Raw genomic sequence first — 23,855 nt, 5'->3', positions numbered from 1 at the left:
CCTGGTGACCTAATTACAGAGTTTGGTCGCTTCTGTGTCATAACGGGGTGTTGGTGTACAGATGGTGGTCTTTCGGAATATGATGTTGATTTGATATTCAATCGTAGTACGTCTTAGTGTACTCGAACATTGCTTAATTTTAGTCTATCAGGTTTGCAGCATAGTGGAAATTGCGGTTGTCCATCAAAGAAAGTAACTAGTACACTTTAGAGTCTCCTATCAAAATTCCTGTTGGAATTATGGATAAAATGCGTCATTTTTGATATGAAATAAGAGGAAGGAAAGGCTCCTATGTAATGTTATTCCTCGTTTTATTATCGGACGGAAATATATAAATACCACATTCCCGTTGAGATTATGGGCTGCAGCCTTCGAATTATATAATATTTATGAGTTCTTTATTTTTTTGATATTTTATTTATATATAAAATAGTACATACCTAAACACTAGCAGCGAAAAAAAAGGATTTCGTACAACTCTTGTCAAGTCATTATCATATTTTCGCAATGTGAATGCCACCTTGCTAAGTTAGCGCTTCAGGCAACGTTGAACTTAATTAAGCACGTGCCCAAGGCAAGTATGCACGAGTTATCTAGATAAGGACAACGTGTTCACTTTTAATTGCTACTCGTGTTTACTTCACTTCACTGAAGCGTGCACATTAAGTGCGAGTAAATGTCGTTTAGAATACGGAGGGTGCCTTTTATTAGTGGTAAAAAAAAGAACCTAGTCAAATGATTTACCACTGATAGAACCTAGTCCTAGAAAGCGCTGGTGACCTAGCGGTTAGAGCGTGCGACTTTCAATCCGGAGGTTCGAACCATGGTTCGTACCTATGAGTTTTTCGGAACTTATGTGCGAAATGTCATTTAATATCTGCCAGTCGCTTTTCGGTGAAAGAAAACATCGTGAGGAAACCGGAATAATTCCAATAAGGCTTAATAGTTACCCTTTGGGTTGGAAGGTCAGATGACAGTCGCTTTCGTAAAACTACTGTCTACGCCTTATTTCAAGTTCCTCAACCGATTTAAGATCAAGAGGGACTCAGAGGATAATAATTGCGTGATACAGAAAGTTATGCCAGCTCGCACTGAAATTGTCTGAAATAGGTCCAAATTACAAAGTTTAATGAATTTAGACCCGACGCTGAAAAGCACGTCGGCATTTCGTTACATTGTCAAGTAATTTTCCGGGTCAGAGCGGCCCTTGCGGATATGTGAGCGTTTACGAAGTTATTCTTGAATATTATACCAAGTTTAATTTATTTTTATGTGCTTTTGCTGTATTTAATATGAGATAATATATTATATTGATTTTAACTAACACGATCTTCACTCATATTATTAAATTAAAACGGGACTTAATCGCGTAAAACTTACGTTTATATTTAACCCGACGTTTCGGACATGTTATTATGTCCGTGGTCACGGGTAGACTGGCTGGGATTTATATCAACATCTTCTAGCTCAACGAGTTTTTCGAACTACCCGCACTTGATTGTCATTAGTCACTTTTACGCTTGCCATTTTGCCTACATACAACGCTCACGACATCCGATGGTATGAGATCGGAAATTTTCTCACGTTTGCACTTGCTAATCACCGGATTCCACGAAGATGAAATCCCTTGCCCTTCATTTTGATTGAAATTACGATGTTTCCTGATTTAAATCGCTTCACGTACTTTCCTGCTATAGTAAAGACGTTCAGTTGAAAGGACTTTGGGATTGTGCAGTTCAATCCAGTGGTTTGGTCCTGACTCCAGCAAAACATAAGTTTTACGCGATTATGTCCCGTTTTAATTTATTAATATGAGATGTTCGACTGGGTAAGTGACTGCCTTTTGGTATTATGTCCGCTTGTACAATAGTTTTTCGCTATCTAGTACCTAATCTGGGGGCAACGGCAGGGCACTACTTACCTTTTCTCGAAGTGATTCGTCGTTTAAATAATTTATTCGTATTCTAAATCCCCAAAAACTTACCAAACGTACCAAGGCTCTGCTAGCCACGAATAGAGTAATTAAGCAATATGTCTTCCGTCTCCGAAATAAACGGCTCTCGCTAAGACAGCTTAAGATAAAGCCAGAAGACTAAGTGTCGGGCTAGGGTAACAAATTAACTTGATACTCCCCACTGCGAAGTATCATATGATAACCAAGATCATAAATAACTTTTCTTTTCGCGAAGTTGAACGACCTACTGAAATTCGAGGCTATGGGGATGACAGTTTCTATTTATAGAATCTCCTCGGAATCGGCTTATTCTGTGGTTGAATAAAGATTAAATTTGCTAAGTACTGGGAAATGGTTTGCGTTGCTGTGTTGGATTTACAATGTAAGTACGTCAATGCAAATCTTAGTAATGGAATCATGTACATCGTGTATTTTACACCCACGCGGCGGTGAATGAGTAAACTTCCCTGATCTTGGGTACTATTATAACGATTGAGGGGCGATGATGCCTCGGGACATTGGACATATTATTATTACCAGAGGGCGGAATTGCTCATGGCAAAAATCAAACGTCAATCGAGTTGGAACGTTAAATTTTATCGACTATCGATTGAACTGAAATTATCAGTATATTGAGTTGTTTTCGTCGTAAGTAAGACGAGGATACTTCTTTATCCATTTGTTGACTGTTTTTCGTTTTAGATTAACCATTTTTTTTTCAAACGTTTTTGCAAGAGGACTAGTGACAAAAATGGTAATCAAATGTTATACAATTTACTTTTAATCTAGTCAAAGAGGTCAAAATCAAATGGTCGAATAGCTAATCAGAGGTCAAATAAAAGCAGAAATTTAAAAGGTGACTGTTTTTATCGATAGCTGAAAATGTCGATAAAATTTAACGTTCCAACTCTATTGACGTTTGATTTTTGCCATGAGCAATTCCGCCCTCTGATTATTACGTAGTACATACTGTGTTACGTTTATAAAAAGAGGTGATTTACCCTAGGTCAGCGGTTCTCAAACTTATTTTCCCATGGAACCCTTTTAGAAAGTAACACATCTGACGGAACCCTTAATTTTTTTATTTATTGCAATCTTTATTTTAATAAGCAATCATGATAGTAAAATCTAATCACCAGATTCTCTAATGTGAGGTATTACATGAAGCAGTTTTTTATTTTTTTAACAATTGGTGAATATTTGGTTTTATGGAAGAGAGTTGAAGTTGCATATCAGGTACCCAAAATTCACACGGAGCCCCCAGAGAGGTCCCCTAGGGGTCCGCGGAGCACACTTTGAGAATGGCTGCCCTAGGTAATGTAAGTACCAGTGCTCAACAGTGTCCAGGTGCTGTTAGTTTGGTGTATGCAGTGACAGTTGAGTAAAGTATGAAGAAAATAGTTCTAATCAAATTCCGCATGGCGCGTAAGCCTATTAGGCCCACTTTGCACCAACCACTTAACTCAGGGTTAGTGGGCTGTCCACATTCAAATTCCATGTAACATGGTGGGTTAACCCTCCATTTTCCTTGGTGCAGTCACCGGCATAAATAAGTGATGATCTGATGATTTATGTACCTTGTCGCTTTAAATCGTTTGACAATTTCGTATGACATTTCAAACAAGACGTTAATGTGACAAGGTATAGAAATAATCACATATTTATACCGGTGACTGTGCCAGTGGCCCTTAGGGTCACGCTTTACTACTTTCAATCTTAAGTGATTGTCAATAAATATGAAGAAAGTTTGACACTCGTCTTTATAAAACAAAAGTGTCATATTCTTCTGCCGTCATCGATCTATACAGAGTGGGGCCTGTAACAAAGGCGAAGAATTGAACTCTAGGCTATTCTCCTTATACTGATCAACATTTGTTCGGCGACTTTTAAAAATAACTTGTATTTTGATTTTTATCACCCTTGAAAGTTTTTTCTAAGAGGTAATGTATTGCGAATTCTGTTAAGTCTAAAGTGTGACAGACAACGTCAATGACAACAATAATGGCGTACATTGAAGCTAATATTTATTTTGTATAAAAAATTTAAAATTTAAAGACTTCATAATTTTTAAAAGTCACTGAACAAATGTTGATCAGTATAAGGAGAATAGCCTATAGTTCAATTCTTCGCCTTTGTTACAGGCCCCACTCTGTATAATAACGATATCTCTAAAACGGCTAAAATGAAAAGCCTCTTTTACTCTTTTCTAATTATCTCTGTCCTTTTTCTAATTAAATCGCGTCCGCAAAAACCGTTTCCGAAACTAATTAATTATAGTTCATTTGGAGATGAAAACGTGGGCCTGCTTTAATTGCAGAAGAGTTTTGAGGACATTTAGATATATTTGGGACTGACGACAGGTTTTGGTGTTTAATGACTTTGTTTTTAAAGCTTGACCAGAAATCTAGGGACTTGACCTTGAAAATGCCCCCGATCCCATTATTGCAAGAAAACATACCGTTAGCTAGTTTACAATTTAAAAAGTGCCATCTAGCGATCAATTCAGTAACTATAACAAATTTACAATATGGACTACTATGCGGCAATTTTAAATCTCAACAAATTAAAATAATAGAAGTACAGGTAGTTGTATTATTTTAATTTGTACACAATCCAGCTTTGACAGTTATCAAATACTGTACGTTTGTGGTTTCTCAGTGTGGATATTATGGTTGCCAGCCTCTGCACAATGCAGTATTTACTCTCTGCACAATGCAATGTAGATGCAATGTTGCAGTTTGACGAGTATTATAATATTATGTACCGAATAAGTTATGTAATACATAATTTGGTAAGAGGAAAGTACACTGTTTTATTGGGTTTTCTTAAAATAACTTAATTACATATACACCGTGTTTTTTTTGTTCCGTTAAATTCGACACGTCGTTAGGTTCATTATCAAGAACCACCCTGTATATGTATTACTTTTAGTTATAGTATGAATTTTCTGAGATGAACTTTTCGGTTTTGCCCTAATCTGTTAAACAAAGGCCTTTGTTTCTATTATTCACCGCGGTTAGCTCCCGTTTCCACAGCACGTGCCAAAGTCTCAAGTGTAGTTAAAAAGCAACTATCATGATAGCAATAAGGTTTAAATTTATTAAACATTTTGCAGTGTGCAGGTAGATTTTTGAAGATGACAAAACGTGTTATCTCCGAAAGGGCTTTTTATGGATTTGAACCTTATTGCTATCATGATAGTTGCTTTTTAACTACACTGAGACTTTGGCACGTGCTGTGGAAACGGGAGCTAACCGCGGCGAATAATAGAAATAAAGGCCTTTGTTTAACAGATTAGGGCAAAAGCGAAAAGTGCATCTCAGAAAATTCATACTATACTTAAATTTGCAAAAAAAAATTCATCATTTTCATTCAAGTTAGTGTCAATTGATTGACGGCACACGTCAAAACAAATAACATTAGGAATTGCTAAAGGCTGTCACACACGTGTCCAGTCATTATCTTTATTTTTTTAATAACCCGATAACCGCAAGAGTTAAGACGCTAGTTTCTTAGAGACATTAATTGTATTTGATGTAAAGAATCTTCGCCTAAAGTTAACAGAATTCAATAAAAACAGGGTGTATACGAGTAGGCACTACAGTTACTATACGCTGCTATTTTAAACTAATAGTCTAAGGCAGTTACTCTAATATTGAGGTATTTATCGGTCGAGGAATGTTTTGGACTCCATACATTTCACAGACTCTACCACATAATTGATACCTAATATCCTCTTTGATAGACGGATAATCTACACAAGTACACATCTGCAATTGTGATGATATATTTTTTTTATACCACTTCGGTGGCAAACAGGTATACGGTCCACCTGATGGAAAGCGGTCACCGTAACTTATGGACGCCTGCAACTCAAGGGGTGTCACGTGCGCGTTGCCGACCCATTAGAAACTTGTACACTCCTTTTTTGAAGAACCCCATTGCATTTATTAAAGATATACGCACATAAATATAAATATCTCCCCATTGAAACGACATAAACCAAACTTTTAAGAACAAGGTTATTCCAGAGACCATAAAATACAGATAAAATGTATCTGTATTTTATACTTCACGGAAAATACGATTAGAACAGCTTTTCGTAGAAACGCTGATGCTTCAATAATATAAGCGGTGTCCGGGAAGATAATAATAATGATTACGCGTAAAGCTGCAACGTTGCCCACCCTGCCTAACATTGCCTGGCTCAAAAAATAGTGATTTATTGACGAAAAGCCGTTAATAATAAGCTATTTATAATGGCGGTCACTGTCCTATATCCCAAGACTTCGATTTGGACACCTATTTTGATTAGAACTACCATTTTAGACCCAGGTAATGAGAGAAAGAGCAGGCATTTGACTTATTTAGTTTAATAAAGAGATATTTTATTTCTTTATGAAAATAATCTTCCAGACTCCTATCATGAATACCCAAGTAACAATTTCTGGTCCTATAGTGGTCGAGAGCACCAAATTAAATCACATTAAATGGTCCTATAAATAGTCTATATTGGTACTGTAGAGCCGATTTGGCGCAATTATGCAGCCATTTAGTGATATAATAGGGCTATAGCAGTATCATCCGTGACGTTTAAGGTCTATAATGGTGATGTGATGATGTCTATTGTGCTAATTTGTTGACATAGAGGACACAGTAACGCTATTATAGTATCAATTTATGCTATAGTAGCATTTGAGATTCCGTTATACAGGTTTTTTGTTCTGTAATAGCAGTTGCCGTCCCTTTTAATGCGAATGAATGAAATTTCTAAAATAATTTAATGTGTGTAATATTTAACAAAAACTGTTCTAAACGAGGAACTTTATGAAAAGTGGCGTGTGAACTTGTGAAGTTTAGTGTCAATCAAAATAATTTGGATTTCGTATAATTCCATCATTACTGCAAAAAGGTATGCGATGGAAATTTTACCGTTAAAAGAATATTAGTTTAATGGAGTATTTTAACTGCGCCCTCGATTTATACCTGTTTTGAATAAAATAAATAAATATAATTTAATACAATAAAATTATTGGCACCATAGTTTCTACTATGGATCCAAGAAGTAAAACATACGCTTTTATAGTTCGACTATGTCACTTATCATACGCATTCACTGCCATAAGCCCGCCATTGTGGATTCAATTAGGGTTGCATGAGATTTTAACTATGATCCAGTTTAACTTATAAGTTCTTTATATAGAAAACAATACTTGTTTTCAATGTTATACTATAGAAAGATCTTCTAAACAGTTTTTTTTATTATAAAACATATAGTAAACTCAGCTATAACGCTATTGTGTTTTAAAAGAGATACCGAAACCATTATTCCACAGTTCTGTGATATAAAAGAGTCATTGTGACGTATACGGCGATGAGATATAAAAGGCATTAGAAAACGACTATTAACGCTTTTCAAAGCTATATAAACGTATCCTGAAAACTTCATTATACAGCAAAATAGCTCTATAATGGTATTCATATCACTACTACAGTGTTAAATACTGTAGCAGTGTTTTCCAAAGCCACTATATCCCAAAATAGTGGTATAGTTAGGTTTTAATTTCTGTTAAAATACGACTACTAAAAATACTATAAGCGGCTTGTTGGGAACCTTAATAGCGCAAATTGATAGCATAACAGTGATTCCTAACACTATTATACAATAATATTGTTCTTTAGTAGGTTATTTGATCCTGTTATAGACCAGGCCTATAGCGGCTCTATAAAATGGTGATATAAACGTTTACATCACTTCCTAATAACACCTTTTAGCTGTATAACACAACAACTATAGCGGCTTGTCGGGAACCTTAATAGCGCAAATTGATTGCATAACAGTGATTTCTAACACCATTATATAATAATATTGTTCTATAGTAGTCATATTTCATCCTGTTATACACCAGGCCTATAGCGGCTCTATAAAATGGTGATATAAACGTTTACATCACTTCCTAATAACACCTTTTAGCTGTATAACGCAACAACTATAGCGGCTTGTCGGGAACCTTAATAGCGCAAATTGATTGCATAACAGTGATTTCTAACACCATTATATAATAATATTGTTATATAGTAGTCATATTTGATCCTGTTATAGATCAGGCCTATAGCGGCTCTATAAAATGGTGATATAAACGTTTACATCACTTCCTAATAACACCTTTTAGCTGTATAACGCAACGACTATAGCGGCTTGTCGGGAACCTTAATAGCGCAAATTGATTGCATAACAGTGATTTCTAACACCATTATATAATAATATTGTTCTATAGTAGTCATATTTGATCCTGTTATAGACCAGGCCTATAGCGGCTCTATAAAATGGTGATATAAACGTTTACATCACTTCCTAATAACACCTTTTAGCTGTATAACGCAACAACTATAGCGGCTTGTCGGGAACCTTAATAGCGCAAATTGATTGCATAGCAGTGATTCCTAACACTATTATACAATAATATAGATCTATAGTAGTCATATTTGATCCTGTTATAGACCAGGCCTATAGCGGCTCTATAAAATGGTGATATAAACGTTTACATCACTTCCTAATAACACCTTTTAGTGGTATAAGCTTATAGAGCTAAAAGGTGTTACTGGAGGCTTTTATACGACAGGCGGTCACGCCGAAAACCTTTATACGACATCTATAGTACCTTTTGGCGTCGAAAACCAAAATTATAGCACTAAAATGTTACTTGGGTATAAATTGTCTACAGAGATTATGAAGATCTTTATGGTTGCTTGTAAATTATTTTAGGCGTTCAGTTCAATACGAGTCAATTACTTATTATAAACTCTACTTATTTGAAAGATTGTATAAACTTAAGAAAAGTTGGACGAGAGCCCGGAGAGCTCTTAAGGCCTCTCGTCAACTTCTCGTCTGTCGATAGTGTCGATATACTGGAGAAATGTATAAGCTGGTGATAGTGGTGATGATGACAATGAATTATGTCATGCATTTTTCTTGTGGAAATAGGTAATAAAAATAATTTTCTGTCCTCCGGCCGAAAAGCGTCTAATTTTAGGCTACTACACTAAACGTAGTTACCGCTGCCCGGTTCTGTCGACCAAAAAAATAGTAAGTATACACACCTTGGATAAGAAAGCCTCAGATCACATGTTTGTTGACCTCGGCTATGCTTCGGCCGACAATTACATGAGTTCTTAGACATTTCTTACTTTACTGGCAGGTTTAGTAGGTAATTTAATCTACTACACATAAGGTGAAAAGTTTTTACGTCGGGGCATATTATATGCGTCATACACATTAGACTAATTCATTGATATTTCAATCACGATACTATCTGATTGCTGGCCGTAGACACCACCTACGCTTTGTTGTTACACCAACGCAATGACACCGAAAATACATAGTGATACCTACTAGCCAGATGCAGAACTTAGCTAAACGGGCAATTGCTCGCATACTTAATAAATATTTGTTACGCAAGTTATATATATACATACTTATATCAAGAGGCCTGCGCAGGATCGGGACAGGTGAGGTGGCGATCTCTCGTTTTAGAGGCCAAGATTCACTTTGGATCACTGAGCCAAAATAGTTAGTTATACACATTACGTATATGTTTTTCACATCACGGAAACTATAGAGAATTCCAGACCTTTGGAAGGTGTTACACAATTTTATTGTGAAGACACTAAAATCGTGTAAAGATTTCATTCACAAAGTACATACACATATTCTGCACCGCATACCTACTTACCATAAGCTGCCAAGACTCCTTTATTATGTAATGTTCAAGAGTAATAAGTGGTAGGTATAAGTAAGAAGAGAACATAGACATTTAGACAGTGTACCTCTTTGTATTGTACATGGCATTTGGTAACAAAAAGTGTGGAAGATCCTAAATTTTATCATAAACGGTTTTTTGTTCAAGTATGAAAATATGTCGTTTACAATAATTCGTCCACATTTTGTTACGTTCAAGTTGGGATAAAGTTAGCTTACAAGTGTATTCGGATTTTATAAATTCTATCTGCATTAGCACTATTAGCAGGTATCAAAAGTACAATGACAGATCAGATAAATCTAATTCAATATAGAATTACGATCCGAATACAGCTCTTAATCTGACCCTACTTGACTTTGTCCTACTAAAGTATGAAGAGTAATAGATATTTAATATGAATGATGTGTAGTGTATAAATTATTGCTACTTACATACACAGTTAATAGGTTGTTAGTACAAACTACAGCTGTTATTATGACGTTTAGTCACGCAATTTTACATATTTCTTCACAATTTTTTATCACGTAACATACCTCAATAGTATTCAAAATAAAACGGTGTAGGTAGCTTGGAAAAATGGGCCACATATGTCCAAATCAAATAGCAAAATATAGGTACTATCTTAACTTAACATTGTAATGTACAGCGGGGCAAATCTTGACTGGGGGGCAAATGTAACCGGTCCATTTTTTCCATGTTTTACAATGTTTGCATTATTAAGTAGAGTGTAAACCGTTTATACCTCTAGGCGTGTTCAGTGGATACATGTAGTACTCAACATCATAGTGTAATAATGTAAAAAATGGATGAGTTACAATTGCCCCCCAGTCGAGATTTGCTCCGCTGTACCTTACAATAAAAAAATGACTACAAATAAAATTTCAAATCCTTTTCTGAGGACTTGAGGAGCCATTTAATGTAGGTATAACTTATAATATACTCGTCCCTAACACATAATACAAATAAAATTGAATTCAAGATAAAAAACTGGCCTTAACAAGACTTTAAATACCTTTTCCCCTCACTAGCTCGGAAACACGTGTTTTGTCTTTTAATGGGTAAAAACGCATTTTATCCAGTAGTGGGTAAAGTAATTTGACCTTGAATAAAGTCAAATTAACTGCTTTAAAATTGATAAAAGTAGGTGAATCTAGTAATAAAGATGATTTACCACCTGTGGAACTACTGGAAGCAGAGATAAACGCATTTTTTGCGTTGTAGTTTCCTCGCTATAGTGAGGGGAAAAGTTTTGTGTTAGTTACACTCGGGTGCAAATGTATTTTACTTCTCGTGTGTTAAAAAACTCGCAAGTTCAGGATTCTATTCTCGAACCACTCGCTTCGCTCGTGGTTCAACTATAGAATCCTTTCACTTGCTCGTTTTTCAATTCCACACTCGGCGTTAAAATACAACTTTGCCCCCTTGTATAACAAATAACTATTTCAGTACAGATGGTGTTTTTTTACGCACTAGTGCGAGAAGTGGTTCATTATATGCCAGTTCGAAACTTTGAAGGCTCATCTGTACTGAAAAACGTCGTACGATACACGTGCGAAAAGGAAATTCGTAACTCGTGTCGATATAAAACACTCCCTTCGGTCGTGTTTTAATTTATCGCCACTCGTTTCGAACTTCCTTTTTTACGCCCTTGTATCGTAATGTACTATTTCAGTACAGATGGTGTTTTTTTTACGCACTAGTGCGAGAAGTGGTTCATTATATGCCAGGTCGAAACTTGGAGGCTCATCTGTACTGAAAAACGTCGTACGATACACGTGCGAGAACTCGTGTCGATTTAAAACACTCCCTTCGGTCGTGTTTTAATCTATCGCCACTCGTTTCGAATTTCCTTTTTTACGCACTTGTATCGTAATGTACTATTCAAGGGGCACCCCTTATTGTCAAACAATAAGTTTTATACTAAACACGCGGGAGAGCTTAAGAGCCCGTCACGATGGGTAAAAAATCAATATCTGTCAAATTACCCCATTTACACACACTAACGCACGTCACACCCACCAACATACTTTTCGCACACTACCGCAATTTACTGGAAGAGGTCAGTGACCTAAGTGAGAGGAACTTAAGACAGGTCTATAGTTTCACTGAAGATCAGTTGTAACGTTAAAATCCCATCAAAACCAAAAAAGGGAAATATGAGCCAAGTTCAATATTATATATGCCTTGGTTGTTGGCGTCAACGACAAAAGCAGTGAGATCTAAACGGGTGCCAAGTTCAATGGCAGTCCTCAAAATGTTTTATGACAATTGATGACATAAAATATCATTTCTTATAACTTTTATAATAGAATAGAATATAATTAATTTATTCGTTAACACACACACAAAATAAACGTTACAAATAATAAGACATAAACAAGAAGGAGATCCAACGAAATGGTCTAATCTTCCGATCAGACCATCCGGTGGAACAAACACGACAGGCACATAATATGTATGTCACAAATATCAATGTAAGAGCCAAATTTAAGACGTTTATGTGAAATAGTTTTTGTTGTGAGGACGCCCATAGAGGCTCCAAATAGTTCGTGTAATATTACACACGATGTTGTCTGCCAGTTCGGTTACTTGAACTTGGCTTGACACGCTGCCGCGTGTTTAGATTGCGGACAGTGTCAATTTAGTGTTACCATCTCACACGAATTGACTCCGATTATTTTTCAAAATAAATTTGTGCAAACACCATATAAAATCAAAACAACTCTGGTGTAAAAAACAGTGCTTCGTAGGCTGGCTCAATAGAATCTGTTCGCAGTTTTGACGTTTGTATGGAAAATTTACGAAAGTTTATATTCAACATTGATTTTATTCGTTCTCTTTGTAAGGAAAAATATGAAAAGGTAATAATTCTGTAGTCCAGTTATCTAGCTTATAAAATAACATTATTTTAAAACTAAAACACGGTCGTACATATTCAAATTTATGAAGATGCCGACAGGGGCCGACCGCATTTTAGTTACAACTTTAAGTAAGTATGTATCTAAAATTGGAAGTGTTTCCTGATTTGTATTGCACACTATTTTGCATACACATACTTAAAGTTTATAATTATCAAGAAAGCCTTTTGTTTGTCTAAAAGGTTTTCGAAGTAATTGCCATTTGATTCGAAGTATTTTTAGACAAATATTGATGTCGTTTAACTTCCATTTACTGTATTTTAGTAGCATGATAACACACATGTAAACTACTGAATTTTTAGTTTAGGATATAAGTAATGCGACAACATCAATTTTAGCAGCCTAAAGTATACAAAATTGAGCTGAGCTCACTCAGACGTGAGCACTATTTGCGGGTTTTCTTAAACTAGCGTCAGAAAAAAAATCAAAATTAATTCAGGGAGTAACTTTTCCTTGATGTTAACTACTGATTTTGTAGATAAGAATACGCGCTGTTTAAAACAAGTGCTTTTCTTATCAATAAGTATATACTGAAACTAAAACCGGACGCAGAAAACTACCAATTTTACGATTTTCTACTTTTTGACATTGACGGCCTCTTAAACGGGTCACACGTGTTTGTTCTGTTTATCTTCGTATTGAAAATGGAGATGTGTTAGTTATGTTGGGAATGACCATCAGCTAAATCTGTATTTAACATCAAAAGAAGGATGGTTGCACCAAAAAGGTACAGGGGGTTTTCAAAATCTAACAGGCAGAATCTACTCCAAGAACTTTAAGAAGACGTGACGTCAAAATTCTGTAGGTCAATGGGCAATTGGGCATTTAGTTCGCAAAACACAATAACACAACATAACATGCGATTAGATGAGATTAATTAACATGAGATGCATAATATAATCTACATTATCGACTCTACCCTCTTTAATAAAAGATAGGCACACTTTACTGCATTTAACACTTTATTATATGTATTTTGCATAGTTGTAGTTTAGCATTTAACGTTAGTAATTAGTTACCCTAAGTTTAGTAAGTGTAGTAATAGTTCCATTATACTTAAATGTTTTTAGTGAGAGCTGTTTAGGAAATAAGCGAATGTTTTCAACGACCGGTCTGGCTCAGTCGGTAGTGACCCTGCCTGCTGAGCCGCGGTCCTGCGTTCGAATCCCGGTAAGGGCATTTATTTGTGTGATGAGCACAAATATTTGTTCCTGAGTCATGGATGTTTTATATGTATATAAGTATGTATTTATCTATTTAAGTATTGTATATCGTCGCTTAGCACCCATAGTACAAGCTTTGCTTAGTTTGGGGCTAAGTTGATCTGTGTAAGGTGTCCCCAATATTTATATTTATTTATATTTTACTGTGTGTTTGAAACATTGTCTCCTGCTCGTTTATTTCTGTTTGCTTTCCAAATAAATAAAATAAAATAAAACGGCTTATGCATGACGATAGGGAGGTACCATAGGTAATAAACAGACTTTAAACCCATTCCGTGATTTTTTTTAAAAATTTTTGTTAAAAATATTTAAAATATGAAAAATATTGAATGCATCATTGATTATCGTGAGGAAACCGGACTATTTCCTTTCCTGGCGTAAGCACTAGCTTTCCTAAAACTAGTGCTTACGCCAAATCATGGGATTAGTTTTCAAAGCGGACGCCAGGGTTCCATGAGCCGTGGCGAATAGCACGAGGATAATGATGATGGTGATGATGGACTTTAATAGGCTTAGGCAGTCTATTTCAACATTTAACATTTTTATTTTTTCTTACAAAGTACACACATGTCTCGTCACTCGTAACAATGTATTTATAGCCTCACGTGTGGCACGACAGTCTGTCTATTATTGGATCTCACATGTGATGTGACAATGGCAAGTGCTTGTTCCAGAGTCAATCAACCATTTTATAAGTAGTTAGAAAGAGACAAATGTAGCTTATGTCACTCTTCAACCCTTCAACTATCTCCACTTAAAAAATCACGTCAATTCATCACTCCGTTTTGCCGTGAAAGACGGACAAACAAACAGACACACACACTTTCCCATCTATAATATTAGTATGGATTTTGGATCGGCATCGGCAGTCGAGGTCGAAATCAGGAAGTTTTTAGTGTGATTTCGAGTTTATTTACAGGGGCAATTTTTTTTATGGGATAGGAGGCAAACGAGCAGACAGGACGCCTGATGGTAAGCGATCAGTGCTGCCCATGGACACCCGAAACACCAGAAGAATTATAAAAAAAATTATCGGTAATTCTTACCTATTTAATAGAAAAAAAACGTGTATTCTGAGCACCAATTGAACTTTCCAGTCCAGGCCCCGTAGCCGAATGGCATTTCTCCGACGCCAAACGAAAGCGATACGCCGCTGGCTCTGTCGCGCCAATACGCAAGCGCGATAGAGATAGATATCTACTAGCGCTTCGTTTCGTGAGCGTTTCGTGAGCGATTGTGCCATTCGGCTAGCCACCCAGTTGTTGATTTCCCTTTACAAAACTCGTTTTACATTCCAAAATTATATAAGTAGGTACCTAAGAAGTCTGAACATTTTGTAAAAGTAAAAAGGGTTGAGTGAAACGATTAGCGTCATAAACGTTGAAATTGTAAAGTCAATAAACTTGAACAGTGAACACAATACAGATTTTATAGTTCAGAAAACTCTACAATGTGTAGAAGTTACCTTTTATAACGTATAAATAAATCCTATTATTGCCGCAATAAATTTCAATAACAAGTTAATATGTAGGAATTCCCTTTGTATGGCGTTTATAAACTTCGAACAAAAGGCACAAATACCTTAGTAAAGTAGGAAGCTCATTATGTGCTTAGGCCAAACATGGTTAGTTGATTTTTCAGAAAACAAATTGTTTACGACATTTAATGCTTGTTCTTGAATAAATTCTAATTTTAATTTACATTTTCGTAACAAACATGTCAACCGCTAATACATGTTTAAAAATCTGGCTTTAGATATCGAGTTGAAAGTACATACACAGTTACATACGCCACAAAATAATCGCAAAATCAGGATTGAATTAATGCAGATGTGAATCTGAATACTACTTATATACTTACTAGCTTTTGCCCGCGGCTTCGCTCGGGTTAAAAAGAGACAAAAAGTAGCCTATGCTGTCACTCTCCATCCCTTCAACGATCTCCACTTAAAAAATAACGTCAATTCGTCGCTCCGTTTTGCCGTGAAAGACGGACAAACAAACAGACACACACACTTTCCCATTTATAATATTAGTATATATATGGATCGTATAATATTAAGCAAAACCTAAAAGAAATTTGGTCTAGGTAGGTACCTATTTATATTATATTTCATTTATCTTGTTGTTGAAGTGATAATAAAAATAATCATCATTCGCTTGCCCTTATCCCATTCATTTGGGGTCAGCATGCCTTCCTCTTCCATACTCTATCGCTGGTCTTGAACACAGTCCATCCACCTTTTCCTCGGTTTTCCTTTCGCGTTTATTCTTTCCACATACGACTTTGATCCTTCCGCATCACATGCTGAAAATCAATATAGGTATAAGACCATTAAGTGTTTATCTTCTAAAAATTGAAATAAACATTGACGTTGCTCTGAAATTAGAGATTTTATTTTAAGTATCACACAAAAAGCGATAATTACGCTTTTAAACTAAAACATATGTACTTCCTCACCTGAAATTAGGGAAACGACATTTTAAGTCTATATCTTACAATTCCTTTTTATATCATTTATTATATTATTTATTGTTATCTAATTTGCATTTCCATGACATACATGACATAACGAGTTTTATTCTATCACCTAGCAACTGTTCTACTTTAACGACTGCGCAGAACGCTGTTATGAATAGCGCCATCTATGCCATTCTGTATGCAACCTGTCACTGCTCACCGGCCTTCAGCACTGAGCAATAGATGAAAGAAATATATTTTTCACCACACCAACTGTTAAAGGCTTACTTTGCTATTCGAAAACAGATAGCAAAATTGCATTTTATCCACAAGAGTGAAAAGTAATTTCATACAAATTTTAACTTGATGTCTTAAGCTGGCTGGTACTCGCTACGCTCGCGGTTCAATATTGGAATCTTTCGCTTGCTCGGGTATCAATATTGGCACGTGCGGTTAAACAACTACTTTGCCCCCTTGTAAAACAAATAACTATTCTTTACATAGGTAATTCCAAAATTTTGCTGTCATTACATGATGTTGTTGCTCGTAACCATACGAGTATACACGGAGTAAAATGAGGAAACTGAATAATTTTAACAGCGTATTCCTCATTATATTAGAAGAGCAAAATGTCATATTAACTCTTCTGGATTTCGCCTTTCTTTCAGAGTTATAAGCATTTAAAAAATAACAATTACTTTATTATTTCTCAGAACATAACGCGTTTTGGTGGCGATGATGCCGTTATCGGACAGAGTCTAACTATCCTCGTTGATAATCAAAATGTAACTTATAATAACTCGTTGCAAAAAAGTACGTTTTTAGAAAAAAAAAATATTTTAGGTACCAGTTTTACGAATAACATTTACTTTTTATGTGAAACTACATAAAAAAAAATTGATTTGGCGAAATTTGCTTGACGTCATATAACATTTTATCTTTATCTTGCCCTCCGAAATGCGGAGTTAAAATCTTTCAATTTCCTTATGTTACACCGTGTATATCTTTGGCTATAAATTCATCTAAGTGTAGACCTATAAAATACATATTATGCACAAATGTGTTTTTAATGCAGACAGCGACCATAGACTCGATAGTTACAAGACAAACCGGAAGACCGGCCGTCAAGCAACTTTCCCTATCCACCAGACAGCCTAAGCTGTACAACCTTGTCGCTTTAAACCTATTATAAGTCTCTATTTAGCGACTCATAGGAATTGATGAAACTATATAGTTCTAATGAAACACTTGTTGATTTTTTTATATTTATTATACGCGACATTTATTGTAAAGGGTCTTGACAAAGATGGAAAGACAACTTTATGTTCCTATAAGTGTTACGTTTTATTCCTTTTTAATTGTACTGACATTTATATTAAACAACATATAAAATACTGACCTACTCATAACAGTTAAAATATATAATAAAACTAAAACGAATCTAACAAAAGGTAATAAAGATTCTAAAAATGTTTCGCAAGTATAGGTATTTATTAAATAATCAATACCTACAAATATTGATTGAATCCAAAAATAAGTTGTCCGTGTATTAAATGCTATTACTACCTATCTATGCTTTTACTAAATTATAATTGTTTTGTTCCAGGTAAGTGTTGTCAAATACAAATACCAAACACAACACCTGTATTGCTGATGTCAAATAAACCAACGAAATGAATATTTTATGCCTACCCTACCCAAGTATCCAACCGTGTAAGTAATAATGATAACTTTTTAGTATATTATGTATACATCATCCCACCAAAACATTTTCATGTATAAAATGTTGCCAAGATGATGCCTTTAGGCGTAGTAACGAAACGGCCAAGCCACTTATTTTACCTAATGTGTAGAGTTTGTGATGTTGGGGCTTGTAGAGTTAGAACAGAACCTTGGCTCTACATGAGACACGTACCTACATACGATGTAATTACATATCTAACTACTTATAGTCTAAGTTATAAGCCATCAATTCAAGAAACAATTGACTATTTACATATGCTACGTTGCTAAACTGTCAAATTCCTATCTAAAATATATTTTCTTGTTTCCAAAGTGATCCAAAGTTTCTAAATAGATAGATCGAGCCATGCAACTTTTTACAAAAATCGGTAAACCGACATACTTACATTACTTACTATGTATTTAAAAAAAAATATGTATGAGTCTCACGGGGGTTTTATAATTAAAATTACTTACTATGTAGGTAATTGCGATACTGGACAAAAACCAAACCAAACGTGTGGACAAAAACCAAATTTCTTAGCTAATGAAAAACCACTTTTTTTTACTAGGAAGGGAAATTTAATAAACAGAAACAACGCACCGTAATGTGTTCAATAACATACAAGACCGAGAACATATTATGTGCGCAAGCCGAAGTAAATTAAAAAAAAGTAGCTATTCTGAAACCTTACGGATTATTGTACAGTCGACGTTATATTTAGGTACACTTTTAAGACGCTACAGGAGCGAAAATGCTAAAATGGAAAGGAGCCGCCCTTTTAATTTGGGAATTTTAGTTAAATATACTAGTGTTATTAAGTAGATTTATCAAAAAAAAATATCCATTCAGAACAACTCAGTTAAAAGTCATTCAGAGAATTGACCCCTCCTGTATCGTCGTAATTCACAAATTGAAGGATTCAGTAGTAGTCAGTTTTTTTTAACAATAGGTTATAATATTCCTTCTCTCTCGAAAAATCTCGTTTTATTCGAAACATAATCAAGTTGAAACCGAGCTTATGTACTTCCCTACTGGTTAATTCAGCATACAGCACAGCTAAGCCATATTGTGGCCATTATGTTGTCGCGGGCCGCAATGCAGGCGCGCCGCCCGACCTTGCTGTGAAACGTAAAAATATGCTAACTGCCACTTCTACTATTTAGCTCGGAGAACGGTTTTTCTCGGCTGTGACCCGTTCCTAAAATAACTTGACGTGGGGAGCGCGAACTCCGAAATTAAAGTTTCTGCTCTACTCCAATTCAATGTGTAAAAAATTGTGTTTATCAATGAAATGAAGTTATAAATATGGTATGCCATTCCCTTGAGGGGGTAGAATTGTAGAATTAAACTTTTTTTGCGACCCTATGACGGCCCTATTATTTTGTCCCAGTCCCAGATCAAGTTTAACTTTAACTTAGCTTTGGTCTGGGACCTGGGATTTTGATTTGGGAGCGTGTGGAGATATCCAGTTGAAATTAAAATCGGTCTCTGGTCTACAGTCAATAAGTAACCAATATGAAATTATGAATTTCAACTGGGCGCCTCCACGCGGTCTTGACTTGACAGACAGACAAACGGAGAGACAACGAAGATATCCTATAAGGACTCTTTTTAACCCTTGCGGTGCGGAACCCTAAGTGGCAGAAATAATTCGAAACTTGTCAAAATAACAAGTCTCCTTTCTAGACTTCTTTTCGGGCGCACCCCAAGGGAGTCCGTTCTGTTTGTCTACCCAATACAAACATTGCTGTACTGTATGTGTATACGCTAGTTTCTACACAAACGATTGTACATATGAACTTATATACCTTGGAGGGAAAAAGACGTCGTCGAACGTACATAAAGAGAAGTTTCTTGGCAGTATTTTTCTATGCAAAAATAATATATTTAAAAAATAAACTCCAGACATTAATCACTTGCCTATACACTTTTACTAGCACTTTTAGTAGCTATTATTTAATAAAAAATAAATTCCTATAAACGCAATTTTGTTTCTTAAAACTCGTAAAATCAACCAATATCTACTCACGCACTATCAGTAACCGATCTGCGGCCGATTATGTAAATAGCTATGATAAACAAGAATTTCTTTTCCCGTTTCATTTAAAAAAAATCTCAGTAAGCATTCTTACGAACAGCCTTGTAGATCATAAACAAAAGACGGGAAGGGCTCTGGTTTTTGCTGAGGTTTTTCTTGAGCTTTTTACAATTTTCATAAAAGATGGAAAAATGAGGGTTCATGAAGGTTATATTTTTTCTGGCTAAGCACTTTCAGTGGCTTCATTGTCGGGTTGTTTGCCTTTTTGCTGAGGTTTTTTTTTAACATGATTAGGTACAATTACAATTCATATTTTGGAAAGGTAGCTAAACTCAGCAGTCAGTGCTCTGTTTCATTTTGTCTCTGCTTCTGCCAGGTCAATGTATGCTAATGCTGTCGTAGGTAGGTATTGAAGTCCTTCAATCACGTTTCTATACTTTAGTAACACTTACCTGTACTTATTGAACCAATCTGATTAGTTACAATTACACAAAAAGTTTGATAAAAATACTTATAAGTTAGTGGTTAAAATAATGGTGGTCGTTCCAAATTCAATAACGTGATTTTCTTTACAAAATTTTGAAAATATCCTGTGGTTATCATAACTGCACACACTTCTCACGTCGCAAAATTTTATCTATTGATACACATAAGTAAATTGCGATTTTATTTAACATAATGACTAGTTTCTAGGACAGAATAGCGTCTATTTACATCCCAATTCGGTGTATCCAATTATTTGGAGCTCCTAAAAGGTCAAAGCAGTCGCAGACAGCAATCCAATTCATGTATGCAGTTGGCATTCGAGCTGTGGTCCTGAATTCGCCAGTCAACAATTTAAATCGTTAGTTCGGCTTACAGTTCATTCAATTTGGCCTGTTTGAAGTTGCTATCATGCTAGAAAAGAAAGTCATTGTTGTTAGGGATTCTGGGTGGCTAGCCGAATGGCACAATCGCTCACGAAACGAAGCGCTAGTAGATATCTATCTCTATCGCGCTTGCGTATTGGCGCGACAGAGCCAGCGGCGTATCGCTTTCGTTTGGCGTCGGAGAAATGCCATTCGGCTACGGGGCCGGGTCTGCTACTTAACTAATGAAATCAATATTTCAGATCAGTGTATCATTAATTCTTGATAATTCTTGATACACAACTGATACTCCACTTGCCTACAGCTATACAGGTCGGTATAGCAGAAAAACATACCTATTTTAAGGTTCTTTCTTTCTACAGTGTCAGAACCAGAACGACTTAATTACGTATGAAGTCTTGCTATACGGGTATGACGTTCTCCGTGGAGAACCTAATCATTTTTGCATTCCATCTATCCACCCATCAAGTCCGAAATTGAGTCCACTTTGATGATGTCTATCTTAGTAATCAATAATTAGAAGCTAGAAATAACATAATATTGTCTATTATAGTTGCCTACACAGCAACCTCAATATGTCACCGTAATAAAGTGACAATGAGCTATAACGTCAATCGTAAGTCATAGACATGCTATTTTTAGACATTCAAAAACGGAACGATAAACTAAGTTGACAGGTATGAACTTGTGAAGCTCAAGTGATGATGAAGTAACACCAGATTAGAATTCTATAGATGACCTCGACCTTTCAATACATTGAGAGGTATCCGCCAATCCAGAGCATAAAGTTCAGGGTGTTGTGGAAATCAAAAATATCTGTTACAATCCAAGAGACATTTTTTTAACGCTTGGCAACGTATCTTTAAAGATACATGATTGATTGATTGTATACACTATAATACATACAATTTAATACCAAACACATTACAAATCAATTGCATAAACATTAAATTAAACAAAATATTGTATACAAATACAATATCACACTAACTATAAAAACTAAAATTACATAGGTATCAAAACAGATCCCCAAATCTGATCCTTGCGGAAGCCCATCATGTTAGCCACATGCCTCCACTGGATGACAATGCCAATTCTATCCCTCTATTTGTATTTTTTTTTCTGTGCATTTTTTTTTACTATATCAAGCATGTTATATTTTTTAAGAAAAGGGTTAACCGCATCTCAAACAAATGCACTTACCAAGATTGGAGCCCAGGACTATCGGGTTCACAAGAAAGGTCTAACCTATTAAGCCAGATTGGTCATCAAACAAAGAATGGTTATTTGGATTTCGGCATATGGAAGATACTTACAGTCATAACTGTTAAAATTACGTTCAACCCACGCGTCTCTTAGCCCCAATCGTTTAACTCAATCAATCCATATTCGAAAGACACTTTCACTAAACTCATTAATTATAGCCAGCGAGCCTTGAAGCCCACTGGACTCTGCCTATTCAACAGTGACGGAAAGTAATCTTAAAAACGTAACTTTGTTCAAACCCAGTAAAAGAATAATTTTCTAAGACAGCAATTCCTTTCTCAGGATGGATATTAAAAGAATACTTCCGAGAGAATGTTTAATTCAGGCTTTTGCAATGGGATCTTGCTACTCATTTCAAAGCCAGTCAACCGACTGACATTGACTATTTCCGTGGGTTTTTGTCTCGTGATTAGGGCTATACTAAAGTTGTTAAAGATGATGTTCCTAAATTAACATCGTAAATTGTTGCACGTGAATAAAAAACATTCTGTACATTTTTAAATATAATTTAAGGATGTAAAAAAAGGAGTTCTAATTAATTAAAAGAATGTTGACTAAATTAGAAACACAATCTAAGTGTCTATGCAGGTATTTGTTTATTTAATTATAGTACTTCATTGTCATAAAAACATCCTTACCTAATAACAACTGAACTAATAGCATTAAAATTGATACATTCTTTGCAGTTCCTGCCATATTATACCTATGTCACAAACATCCTTCCAGTTCTTCCATAGTTAAATATGTAGTTTGAGTTCCAAATTCGACTTGTTTTTCCAATTGGCCATGTCACGATACTCATCGTGATGCATATCGTGACATGGCCATATGTGGCCTAGTTTAAAGTGTAAAGATATGGTAAAATGTAAACATCGATGAATTATGTGTGTCACAATAGCCATGTTAAAAAATAATGTAGAGGGGTTACCGCTTCTACTAACAAAGTTATGTAACCTTAATTATGTAACCTACACCCTTAAACTACTCAAGTTAACCTCAACCACCGGCAACCTACATGACCTGCGGCCATCGACCGACTTCCATTAAATCACGTAGCCGCGTTTCAAACATATACGCCGCAAATCGCAGCATCCGCGCGGGGAAATGCTACTTTCTTCCCCGCATCTAGGCTTTGGCACCATTTGATATTTGATAACAGTCGTAAACACCACCGAACACACTCTAATTTGAACTTGGAATATCTGTTCTAGAGTTGATTTTCCGTTGGGTATAGCTTGTTTAGGCTGTCTCGAATCTCATTTATTTTCCTCGGTCGTCAGTAGCATTTGAGCCGGCGCGGCGCGCGGACGTGTGTGTCAGTGACGTGTTGGAACATGTGCAGTGCTTGACAAGATGACCGGTGAAGTTTGCTGTAATCAGATATGGTATGCGTTGTTCTGGCGTAGTTGAGGGATGTTGTGCCTCTGTCAGCGGAGCAGCATGAAGGGCCAACCGGTTTGGTGAGAATACCCTCGTGTAGAAAGCTCGTGTTTGCTTTTCGATTGCACTTTTATTAGTTACTTTTGCCTAGTTACAATATAAAATTACTCGTATTATATTGTTTACAAACGTAGAGCAAAACTATTTATTTAGATTGGTTAGATTTTTTGAGGGATCTTTTGAAATTCTACTCATATTGCA

The 23,855-nt window shown here is 35.7% G+C and overlaps 1 protein-coding gene across 3 annotated transcripts in view; it reads left to right on the top strand.

Moving 5' to 3' along the window:
- The window catches only part of LOC125242688, a 111,106-nt gene that overhangs the window by 27,464 nt on the left and 59,787 nt on the right, over positions 1-23,855 (top strand). Inside the window, exon 1 of one of the 3 annotated variants that reach the window (XM_048151559.1) lies at positions 23,493-23,599. The exons of 1 other annotated variant lie outside the window; for it this stretch is intronic. In XM_048151559.1, coding sequence (XP_048007516.1) covers positions 23,568-23,599 — 32 coding nt within the window. In that variant the 5' untranslated portion in view covers positions 23,493-23,567. Of the gene's footprint in view, positions 1-23,492; positions 23,675-23,855 lie in introns of those variants that run through there. One more of the 3 variants, XM_048151558.1, reaches the window with a different exon arrangement.

The sequence above is a fragment of the Leguminivora glycinivorella genome, chromosome 3 (genome assembly GCF_023078275.1).
Source record: "Leguminivora glycinivorella isolate SPB_JAAS2020 chromosome 3, LegGlyc_1.1, whole genome shotgun sequence".
NCBI classification, from domain to species: Eukaryota; Metazoa; Arthropoda; class Insecta; order Lepidoptera; family Tortricidae; genus Leguminivora; species Leguminivora glycinivorella.
This window is presented reverse-complemented; position numbering and strand designations above follow the sequence as displayed.